This window comes from Pomacea canaliculata, linkage group LG14 (assembly GCF_003073045.1).
Source record: "Pomacea canaliculata isolate SZHN2017 linkage group LG14, ASM307304v1, whole genome shotgun sequence".
NCBI classification, from domain to species: Eukaryota; Metazoa; Mollusca; class Gastropoda; order Architaenioglossa; family Ampullariidae; genus Pomacea; species Pomacea canaliculata.
In genome coordinates this window covers 4,620,124-4,631,649 of record NC_037603.1, presented here as the reverse complement: position 1 = coordinate 4,631,649, position 11,526 = coordinate 4,620,124, and the positions used below count along the sequence as shown (strand labels likewise).

Genomic DNA, 11,526 nt, shown 5'->3' with positions numbered 1-11,526 from the left:
AGCCCGCAAGCAAGGATTTGCAGTAAGCAAGTCTGCATAAAACAAACGCAAAGAAAAGAAAGGAATAACACAGAAATAATCAATTAGCCATACGTACCTATCGATTTCAACGAAAGTTCAAATTGAAGAATGATTAGAATTTTGGAGATAACAAGCCTTCCAAAACAAAGGAAATTTTAAGAAATTGCAAGAGTAAATAAAAATGTAAAGAAAAATAATAAGGAAAAAAACCCAGACATTTTGATTCTTTAAATTTACAACAATTGCCTTTACAAAGTTTAGGGCACGGAGTTTTGTTTAGGTCTTAAACACCCTCTGTCTTACAATCCTCTGCGATTTCAGTTGACACATTATCCATTTTTGTCTTTCTACTTCTCCAGCTCGTCGTCTCCTCTCCAAATAAATGTTAAACGTGTAAAGGAAGGGGTTCAATGCGGAGTTAACAGGCAAAATAAAAATAGCCATCGCCACATTGACCTCTCCCGAGATAGGAATGTCATAGGTCGCGAGAATTCCCGTTAAACCGACAGGAAACCAGCACAAAAAGTCCGACATTACTACAGTGATTAGCCGTCGTGCTACAGTAATGTCTTTAGTAGCTTTGGATGTGCTGGACACACACATGGAGGTCGCGCGAATAGACCAGTAAATAAGGACCTGACCCACAAAAATAACAAGAAAACACATAAAATTCAAGACAACTATAACAGTAAACGAATATTTACGACCAGGGAAATCAACCCTGGAGGTAGGAAGCGGAATACAAATACTAGTCTGGCTGTAAAACTGCCAGTGTGACGTCACAGGAAGACAAGGGGTCACAGCTAAGGTCAGACCTGCAAGCCACACAAGTCCACATGTAAGCTGTGCTGAACGTTTATTAAAATGAAAAGAACTAAAAGGAAAACGAAGAACTAAAAAGCGGTCTGTAGTGATTAAAAAGATCATAAACACAGACATCTCCATTGACAATAAACACACGAAGCCTGTAACCTTGCACAAGCCGCTGTTCCTCCAGTCGACATCCTCCCACAGGTAAGAGCCTCTGTACCTGTAATCTGCGACACCGATAACCAATAAATACACACCCATGAGACAGTCGGCCACACACAGGTTGGTGACGAAGACATCATACCCGATGTCACCTGTGGTTTTGTGGAAGATCAAGCGGTAAAGCAGTGTGCCGACATTTCCCAGTAACGAGAGCGAGGCAAAGATGGCGAGTGCCACGCGGTACAGGTTGGAGCGAAGTAGATCGTCACACGAAGACACTTCATTGGAGGGAGCGTGACAGTTGAGCACGTTGAACCCTCGGGGTAGTATTGCCGGACAGCACAGCTTGTAGTTGTCAGCATAAACAGTGTCCAGTCGGGACAGAGCCTGGAATATTTCCTTTGGAAAATGTGTGATTGGACATTGTCGCAGATCGAGCATGCGCAGATTATTCATTTTACCAAAGCCTTTTCCTGTCACGTGCTTTATCTGACTACCAGAGAGATTTAACACAGTTAAATGCGAAAAATAGGTGAACATCGCAAAGTCAATTTCTGATATTGTGATATGCGATAGCTCTAACAATTTTAGAGGATTTGTGTAAACGTAATCCTGCAAGTAAATTCGTTTTAAAGGATTATTACTTATCTTCAAATACTCAATATTTGTCAGACCAGCAAAATGGCTGCTCGTTATGTGAGTTAACTCATTGTAGCTCAGATCCACAATACGGAGATTAGGCAAAACGACTTCATGCAGTTCATTGAGTTTACAGCGGACCAGACTGAGATGAACGAGGAAGGTGTTGTTCCACAGATGAGCGAGGGTCATCAAAGTCCCGCTGGCATCCAGATAGCGAATGTTAGAATAGTCAGCGGCATTGAAAATGTCAGAACAAATGAAGGCCAAGCCGTGACAGACACAGTTGTGTGGACATGTTTCATTACACAGTATTTCATCATCACGTTGAGGACAATGGTAGATCCCGTCACACACGTGACTCTCGTGAACACACACCTGAGAGGCGCGGCAGCGGTAGAAGCCTGGACACGTGTACCTGTCACATGCCGCCTCGTCTTCGTGACCAGGACAGTCGTTCATCCCGTTACAACGGAGGTAGACAGGCAGACAAACCTGCTGAAGGCTGACACACGTGAAGTCGGTATCAGGACAAGTAAATGTCGACATTTCAGACGAGTTGTAATCAGTCAAAGTTAACAGTCCTTCTTGAAATGTAAGTCTTAAAGGTGGTGTATAAAATATGTCCTCGAAATAAATTGTTTTGAAGGATTCCGTGTGACACAAGTCTTCGTCTTTGTTGTCATCACAATCCACTTGATTGTCACAGACTTTACTCTGATCAACACACTGCCGACACGATACATGGTATTATTCCTGTCTCATTAAAACAAATTTTGTAGAAGGCTAACAATATTGACATTTGCACATGACTTGCATTAAATTTATCTGTTACTCATGCCCATAGTGATTTTTCAGGACAACAAAAAGAAAACCGTAATACCTAAAGCAGGAAGTCATTGATAAGTTGTGACGCGAAATACGAAAGCATATGGTAAAATATTTGTTTATGTGTTAATTAGGTATTAATTAGGTATACTATTTTTTAGTTACTTATGTGTGCGTTATACTACGTAACCGGTGTTTATTATTTTTAAAAAATTAAAGAAAAGGAAATTTGAAGATAAGCTTAAACAGTACACGCTTTCTTCAGAAAAGTTTCATTAACATAGTAAAGTAATAATAGTCGAATTGTAGATTAAAAATAATTTCTGAAGGTAAATGTAAAGAAAAACTTTTGAATGGATTAAGAATGCCAAAATATTTATTTATTAAATGACATAATCTAAATCCAACGGGAAGTATGTGTTTACTCTCAATCTCAAGTTTTCCGTCTTCTCGACAGTGACATTGCGCATGTCAGGATCGTGTTCGACTCTACGAGACAGGCTGCTTCTTTTTCTAAGTTCCTAATCAGACTTTGTTTTCCTTTGCAAAAGTGAAAAACGTGCCGGTATCCTGAAACCATTGCTACCTTTTGGACATAAGTATAATTATATCGTAAGACTATCAAAAACCGAGGGGATTTTGTTCAAAACTTCAGTACAGGTAGCTAAAATTTAAACTCGACTTTCATTATCTGTAGCTTTTATTTTAAAGTAAAGAAATGATAAGACAAACCTGTTTACCGCTGCAGTGAAAAGACGATGAACTATTACATTGTGGGAAGAAGCAGAAGTCCTCGTCACTCCCGTCTTTACAGTCAGGCCGATGGTCACACACTAACGTGTAGGGGACACTATCCTGCACACCGCTGCACTTAAAGAACGGCGGAAGTGACGTCAGTGGTGCCGAACAGAAAGACTTGTCGCCATAGTTACCAGACCAACAGGCAGAGTTCTTATCACAAGCCAGGAACACGTGAGTGAAGTGATTAGCGGGGCATCGGATGTACGCAGCCTGGTGGACATTCGGATGTTTGTACTTTAGACACCGCTGACATCGACAACAATTACATGATCGGATATTACAATAATAAAGTATCAAAACTTTATATAATTTAGATATAAAAATAGTCTTGATTTGTTTTAGTATGTTTTTGGTATACAAAATAGATGTGAAGACATATGCACAAAAGTAAATTAAGTTTTATGTAAGATCTCAATGCGGTTATTATTGTGAGCACATACAAGTAGCGCTGGGCCGTTACTGACCTTTGACAGTCTCTCAGAGTGCTGTTGTGTGGAAATCATCGGTAGCTGTTGCTGTTTGTAAGTAACCGGAAGCTGGCACATGCGAAAAGTAATGGAATACATCGCGTTACATCCTGCTTTCATCAGGTAAGCTGAAACGTGTTGATGATATAAACTAAATCCGATAGAAAAGCACTCTTGCACACCTGAACTATACTTTGTGTTGCTGGTATGTGCAACAGTCTTATCAATCCACTGTAAACTGTGTTGGTACCTGGGCAAATAAAATATTGGTTAATCAGCAGAATAAGGTAGTCAAACAGTCTACATAATCATCGATGAACACAGTAGATACAACGAAGCGACCATACAACCATTGAAACAAATGTAGAGTAAAATACACGTGTACTTACATTGGGGATAAAGCTTCCGGCATTGTCATCAGGCCAAGGAAAACAATTCCACTCAGATTTAGCCTCTGTAGCAGTTTTGGCAGACGATCTTTCAGGTTTTGTGTAGTCAGACTGACGAGTTGTCCTCCACGCTCCTGACACCATCCGCTCTCACGGGGCCAAGATGATGATTGGTTTACACTGGAAACAGCAATACAGCGCCCGTCAACCTGAAATAGTCCCTGTCTGAATGTGCCATCACCTTGCCAACAACCACCTTCTGCTTCCTTGTCGTTACAGTCAAACATCAAGATACATGGAGTGTCCTGCCACATGTCCGGCCAGTCTGTAACTGAGCAGTTCCACCTGTCTCCAGACAGTTCCACAGGTGGTTGTGACTTGTGTTGAAAATCAAAAGATAATGTCAAGTTGTTTACCCAATACGTCTGATAACTTTGAAATTCTATGAATACCCATCCGGAATAAAAAGTAAGGCCGTGGCAAATGTTTACCGGTAATCTGCATAAAGGATACGTTAAGGTGTTGTTGTCTGTGCGGAAGGTCACGTGCTCAGAGTACTTGATGTCCGAGCACATATATGTACGAGGAATTAAATGAAGGACAATAATATTGTCATTTAGAGCCTTGAGGTGTACAGAGGATTTTACGAATGGTCGATAGTCCTGTTGACTCCAGTTCTTCATCTCGATTTTACCTGTAACTCATTGGAAAATGACCTTTGTATTGTCATACAAACGAGAGACATTTAGCTCTTCAGTTTTGCGACTTGTGACAGGTGTGATAAATGTGGAAGGAGTTTTGAGACACTATGGTTACACAATGATGGTGAAATAGGTTTAAGTTATCGTAATAAGATAAGGAGATTAACCATAAGCTGAACCGTAGAAAGTAATTTTATGACATTTTAGTACCCTACCCTTTGTGTGTGATATTTGTAAAATACATTTGCCATACAGATATGTTTCCTGTTATGTTATATAAATTCAAAAGACTTATGACACTCATTGAAACTTTTATTTGTTACAGTCCCTGTGTAGTCTTTCAGATCGTTCTAAGCAGTTGGTGAGGACATGAAACGGTAAGCACAGAAAGGTAGTTTATATGCTCATATAAGTAGTAAGTCCTTGTAACTCTAAAGATGGTGTGGTAGAAGGACAGAAAGATATCCGTGCAGATGACTAGTTTGTCCTGATTGTAAAGGACAAGGACAGTGCATGACCCGGTAGACTGCCGGTCTGACCTCTGTGCACTTAAACTCATCACACTCACCTACCTTTGTGAATAAACAAATGTTAATGTTATGATTAAAATAAATCAACAAAACAGGAATTACAGATTGCAAAAGGCAAAGGGAATTTACAGACCGCCACAAAGGTTTACAATTACTGCAGCTGCTTCTAATTCTCTGTTGCCATAAAAAACGTAGTACACGTTTATTTTGTACAACTAACTGTTGTGAATAAATAGTATTTTACATCTCCTATTGTATTACGTTTGTTGTTGTACAATACTAAGAACTTATCATCAGGGTTCATATTAAGTGTGCGGTTAGCAATAAACAGCGCCATACAATAAAATTATCATCTCAATCATCTAATTTTCTCTAATTTTCTGTTTAATTTTGTGTAAGACTGAATTGTAGTATCTAAAGTAACACACCTGATGTTGAGGAATGAAAGTTGATTTCAAGGTGTGGGCGACTGCTCTCTGGCAAGGTGGTGATGTTAAAGGCCATTTTAAAAGAAGAAATCAATCTTTTGAAGTTAGCTACAACAAAGGTCAAATTAAAGGTCACGAGATGAGAATAGGTAACAAATGACGGAGGCAGCCGAAGCGGACAGCCAGAGAAGATGGTCACATCTTTGTCGTCCAACAGGGCGATGTTGACAGCGGCACAATTTGTAATCGGGTATTTTACCTGCACAACAGCCACCATCCCTTTGGGAACACTTAGATGCAAAATACAAAACGAAGTGTCGTGTGACAAAACTTCATCTCTCGGATGAAAGGTCCAGTTAATGACGGCCTCGTTATGGATGATATGATGTCTGTCTATGCGGTTAGAGCAGTTTCTAAGTTCTAGATGGAGATCAGGATGATTTGTTCCTCTTGCTTGTGGCCTCAGACGAACTGTTTACTTTTACTACGTCACGCAGTTGGACAGCAGAGTCGTGACCGGAAGTAGTAATCATCAGTGTGTTGGTGTCACGGGTGTCACTAGAATGTCGTGACCCTTGACTCACATGGTACGAGTTGGTCATGATGTCTGGCAGATGAATAGGACTTTTGATGGTGGACTGCACTGTGCGCAGTGATGCTCACCTCCCCTGATGTGGGGTTCATCACTCTACTTGCTGTTGATGTAGAGGAGCCGGATGTAAAGTGTAAGCAAAGTATACTAACGATCGTTGTTATTGTTCTGAACATGTCACTGTGTCGTCTCCTCTGTTTCGAAATAATCAAAGCCATAGATAGGTAAAGTCTCTCAGCAGCTACCTTTGACCTTTTCTGAAGGAACTAGCTAAAGGACTGAGGACAAGGAACTGACGATCATCTTAGAGTAAAACATTCTGTGATGTCTGTGAGGTTCCTCCGACTGCTTTGTTAGGTACACTGCTTTATAAAGACATCCAAGACAATATTCTAGTACTGTCTAAGAAAAAAAATGTATTTCCACTAGTTAATTAACAAATTCTTTTACAACAGTTTAAAAACAGTTAATCGTTTGTAAAGATTTTTGAAACTACATTTTCCACCTTGCCTCAAACTGTTTGCCTTTGTATTCCCAGTCACATTTATTTCTCGTATTACAGTGGAAAATTTTTTCACTCCCTCTCTCTCTGTGTTTGTGCGTGTCTGTGTGTTTTAAGAATCTTTCGAGAGAGAAAGCATTTATCTAAGAAATTTTAGCAAACAACGACTTATATTACCCAGCAATTAAAGCTTAATATTATCCTAAAAATAATTAGAAACAAATTTTCTTGTGCTTGACTGTTCCGTATTTTGATTGTGTTATATTGTCTCCTACTTTACGTAGTATAACCGGGTGGAGGGTACAGAGCTCTGTCTTGTTTCTGTTTTATCTGATGTCTACCTGGTGTTGGACTTGTGATTGTGTCGGTGGATTAGCTTCATGTCCGACGTGCGGACTTCACGATGGGCACAGCTGTGGTCTTCATGTTGTCTCGACCTTCTGTTGATCGGTGAACTTTCGCGTGTGTTGCTCTCATTCGTCGATACAGTCAGACTTTGCTCGCACTGAAATATGTGTGTTCAGATTATATGAATATATCAAGCGCTTAGAGTCGGCCTGGAGGTAGAAACAGATGTTATATACATTTGCTGTATTATTATAAGTAGTAGTATAGTAGTATTCGTCACACATACACACAAATACACCTGAGCATACCTGATACACACATGCACACAAATTTATATGCTCGAACACACCAGTAACTACAACGTGTTCTGGAATCTCAAGCTCTTGAAACATCAATGATTTGTAAGATCACGATACCGTGCACGGGTCCTACCTGTAGAAGAGAGTTTTTGACGATCTAAAAGAAGAAGACACCTGCTATCAGATGACGTACAGACCTCATGTGGAGGGCGGGGAGACCAACGAGCACACAGAATGAAATCCCTGCATCATGTTGCTGCTTTTTGTACATCACTGTTGTCACCTGCTGTGCTCTCTCTCTCTCTTTCTGTACGTTCGCTACCAGAACAAAAAATTAAATGGCATAGTGCTACGTAGCTATAAGACTGACTGACTGACTGACTGACTGACTGACTGACTGACTGACTGACTGACTGACTGACTGACTGACTGACTGACTGACTGACTGACTGACCCTCACTGCCCTTGTTGAATGGGTACTTGATCCCCCTTATTGGGTATAAAAACAGGCAGGTAGTGTAGGAAAGTGGTTCACCTTCTCTCTTCCTCTTCCCCAACAACCTTTATCTTAAGTTTTTAAAGCAAATGAAGGCAGGTCTAAGTGGTAATATCCTTTGACCAAAACATCATGACGATGACGATTATTGAGATTTTACAGCAAATTTCCAAACATGGAGGCGAGCTAAATGCTCTGTATACAAAAGACTACGAAAAAAACCGACAGTCAAGGTAAGCGTGAACACACGGATGACAACCCGAAAAGTGCGTTAATGAAGATGAAGAATTGAGGAGTGGATGGAAAAATGTGCTTGATCATGCAAGATGTTTCTGAAGGAGGTGACGTGTTCTTCAATGGAGAAGGCGAAAATATGTGCCTATTGTTACCCAGACTGTGAGCGATCACTCGGGTAGGACTGCAACGATTTTAACACAGTGCCAGAGAGACTGCAAGTGGCACAACGGCCCTAGAGAACCGTCACGGTCACATGAGCCCGACAATAATGAGATGTGATTCCCCCCCCCCCCAGCCACGCGTGTATGTTCCTATATTGACAGGATAGGTAAAAGCAATTTACACAGTTCTAGAGACCATAAAGGAAGAAAACAAATAATGATTAACCAAGACTACAGCGTAGTGTTAGTAGTAAACAAAAAAATCAGAAAGAGTTAAAATGTGGCGTGTAACTGTTTGTCACATGTTTACACATACACAGAGAGTTAACGTAAAAATCGCTTAAAACATTACATTACTGCAACACATACCTCCATTCCCGATAAACTTGCTGATATATATATATTATAACAACCTTTTGCAATAACCCATTCTGCCCGCCATCCTCAAATCAAGCAATTAACTTCACTAAGCAGAAATTCTATCGCTGAGATGTTATTTTAATGTTCTGTTAGACTAGATGTGTCATTCAAGCTTTGATGAACTGGGGATATCCGTTATTTATGACTGTAGGTCGAGAGAATTAGTTTGTGCTGCAAGAAAATGTATTTTGAGGTCCATTTTATTCGCACTTCATTCAGTATAGTCTCACTCACTTGTTTTATAGATTAAACCGTAAATAAAGGTAATAAATCGTTTATTTGCGAAAATAATTATAAAAATATTATGTTCGCTGGTGTAGCGCGTTATCCTGGCCTGTGGTCACCTCAAGGCGCTTCACCAAAGAGCGAAGGCTCAGAAGGTAATGTGACATCATAATAAGGTGACCACAAAATAAGATGACGTGAAAATAAGGTGACGACAAAATAAAGTGACGACAAAATAAGGTGACGACAAACTGTTCATGTTCAGCAGGCCGTGTCTGCACACCTCAGGGCAGCGTCAACACGCAGCACGAGCAGGACTCCGCCATACAAACATCAAAGCATCAAGCAAGCCGCAATACTCTCCATAGCAAATAAACAAATCCAACGGACAATAAAAACACTTTCTCCATTGACACACACCGCAAAGATGTCTATGTCCACCTTCACAGCTTACGTGTGTCTTCAGTTTAACACAGTGTGGTCTAAGGGAAGCAACTGCAAGATGTTGTAGTCACGAAAGCCTACACGAGTTATCTGTGTTATATGTCGTACACGCCTCTCGACTATTAAAAAACTTCAAGTACAGAATAAATCGGCACTCAGACAAGTAAGAAAAAGAGAAATTTAAATCAAATGTGGTTCTCATGTGTTTATCAACGTAAGATATTTATGTACAGATCTGTATACACACAACATGAGATACAAGCTGAAGGTAAACACAAAGTACTAATTAAAATGGCGAAGTTAACAATAAGAGTCTATTAATTGTGTATATAATAATATATACTAATTGTATATATATATATATTTGTATGCACGTTATTTACATCGCGGCACTAGCCACCTGACTCTTAAGCACCAGACGTGCACAGCAGTTCTGTTGTTTCTATGGGTGCCTTCAAAAATGTGAACTTTTGAAGCACTCATCTGTACGGTTTCTGGATTTAAATCTACCTAAAAATTTAAGTATACTATAGTTCTGATTTATGCAGGCGATGTACTAGATTAAGACATAAGTGGGCCAACCATAATTATATTTTTAACGGATTCAGAATTAGCAAACTTAAGTTATGATACAGTGTGGTCTAAGGGAAGCAACTGCAAAATGTTGTAGTCAATAGAGCATACACGAGTTATCTGTGTTACATGTCGTAAACGTCTCTCGACTATTAAAAAAATAAAAAGTACGAAATACATCGATACTCAAACAAGTAAGAAAAAGAGAAATGAAAATCAAATATGGTTCTCATGTATTTATTAACGTAAGATATTTATGTACAGATCTGTATACACACGACATGAGATACAAGCTGAAGGTAAACACAAAGTACTAATTAAAATGGCGAAGTTAACAATAAGAGTCTATTAATTGTGTATATATTATAATATATACTAATTGTATATATATATATATATATTTGTATGCATGTTATTTATATCGCGCACTAGCCACTTCCTGACTCTTAAGCACCAGACGTGCACAGCAGTTCTGTTGTTTCTATGGGTGCCTTCAATAATGTGAACTTTTGAAGCATTCATCTGTACGGTTTCTGGATTTAAATCTACCTAAAAATTTAAGTATACTATAGTTCTGGTTTATGCAGGCGATGTACTAGATTAAGACATAAGTGGGCCAACCATAATTATATTTTTAACGGATTCAGAATTCGCAAACTTAAGTTATGATACAGTGTGGTCTAAGGGAAGCAACTGCAAAATGTTGTAGTCAATACACGAGTTATCTGTGTTACATGTCGTAAACGTCTCTCGACTATTAAAAAAATAAAAAGTACGGAATACATCGACACTTATTGTTAACTTCGCCATTTTAATTAGTACTTTGTGTTCACTTTTGTGACTACAACATCTTGCAGTTGCTTCCCTTAGACCACACTGTATCAAAACTTAAGTTTGAGAATTCTCAGTCCGTCAAAAATATAATTATGGTTGGCCCACTTATGTCTTAATCTAGTACATCACCAGCATGAATCAAATTATAGTACAGTATTCTTTCGCTGCTTCGCGGTTTTTTTTGAGTGAAGTATCGATCGATACTTCCGAGCTAGGAATTATCGTTCTACAAAATACCATAAACATTTCAACAGGAAAAAAGACGAAAAATTTAGCTATATTAGTATTTCTATTAAAATATCATGGTAATTTTGTGAATAGTCAGACAAAAAAAAAATAACTGTATGAGAAATCCATTGCTATGCGTAAGTGAGGAGCAATGATCGATATCTCCCATCTCGCAGCCAGTTCGCATCACTTTTTTGGTTTCATTGTGTCATATTTTTTTTACACTTAAGTGTTATTGTACTGTATTAATACCATGATTAATATTTCACTATACACTAATATGATATTGTTTTACATGTATATATTATTATTGCATGAATGTCCCTAATTCGCGGAAATTCGTTTATCGCGTATGGTCTTGAAACCTATTCCCCGCGATAAACGAGGGAAC

General features: G+C 39.1%; 1 protein-coding gene across 1 annotated transcript; it reads right to left on the bottom strand.

The window, feature by feature from the left end:
• Nucleotides 1–297: 297 nt before the first annotated feature.
• Nucleotides 298–5,852, bottom strand: LOC112555546 (relaxin receptor 2-like). Its single transcript, XM_025223978.1, has 3 exons — nt 5,777–5,852; nt 850–1,145; nt 298–657 (listed from the first exon to the last, which is right to left on the bottom strand). The coding sequence occupies exons 1-3, from the start codon at nt 5,850–5,852 to the stop codon at nt 298–300; spliced, it is 732 nt and encodes a 243-aa protein (XP_025079763.1).
• Between the last annotated feature and the right edge of the window lie 5,674 nt (nt 5,853–11,526).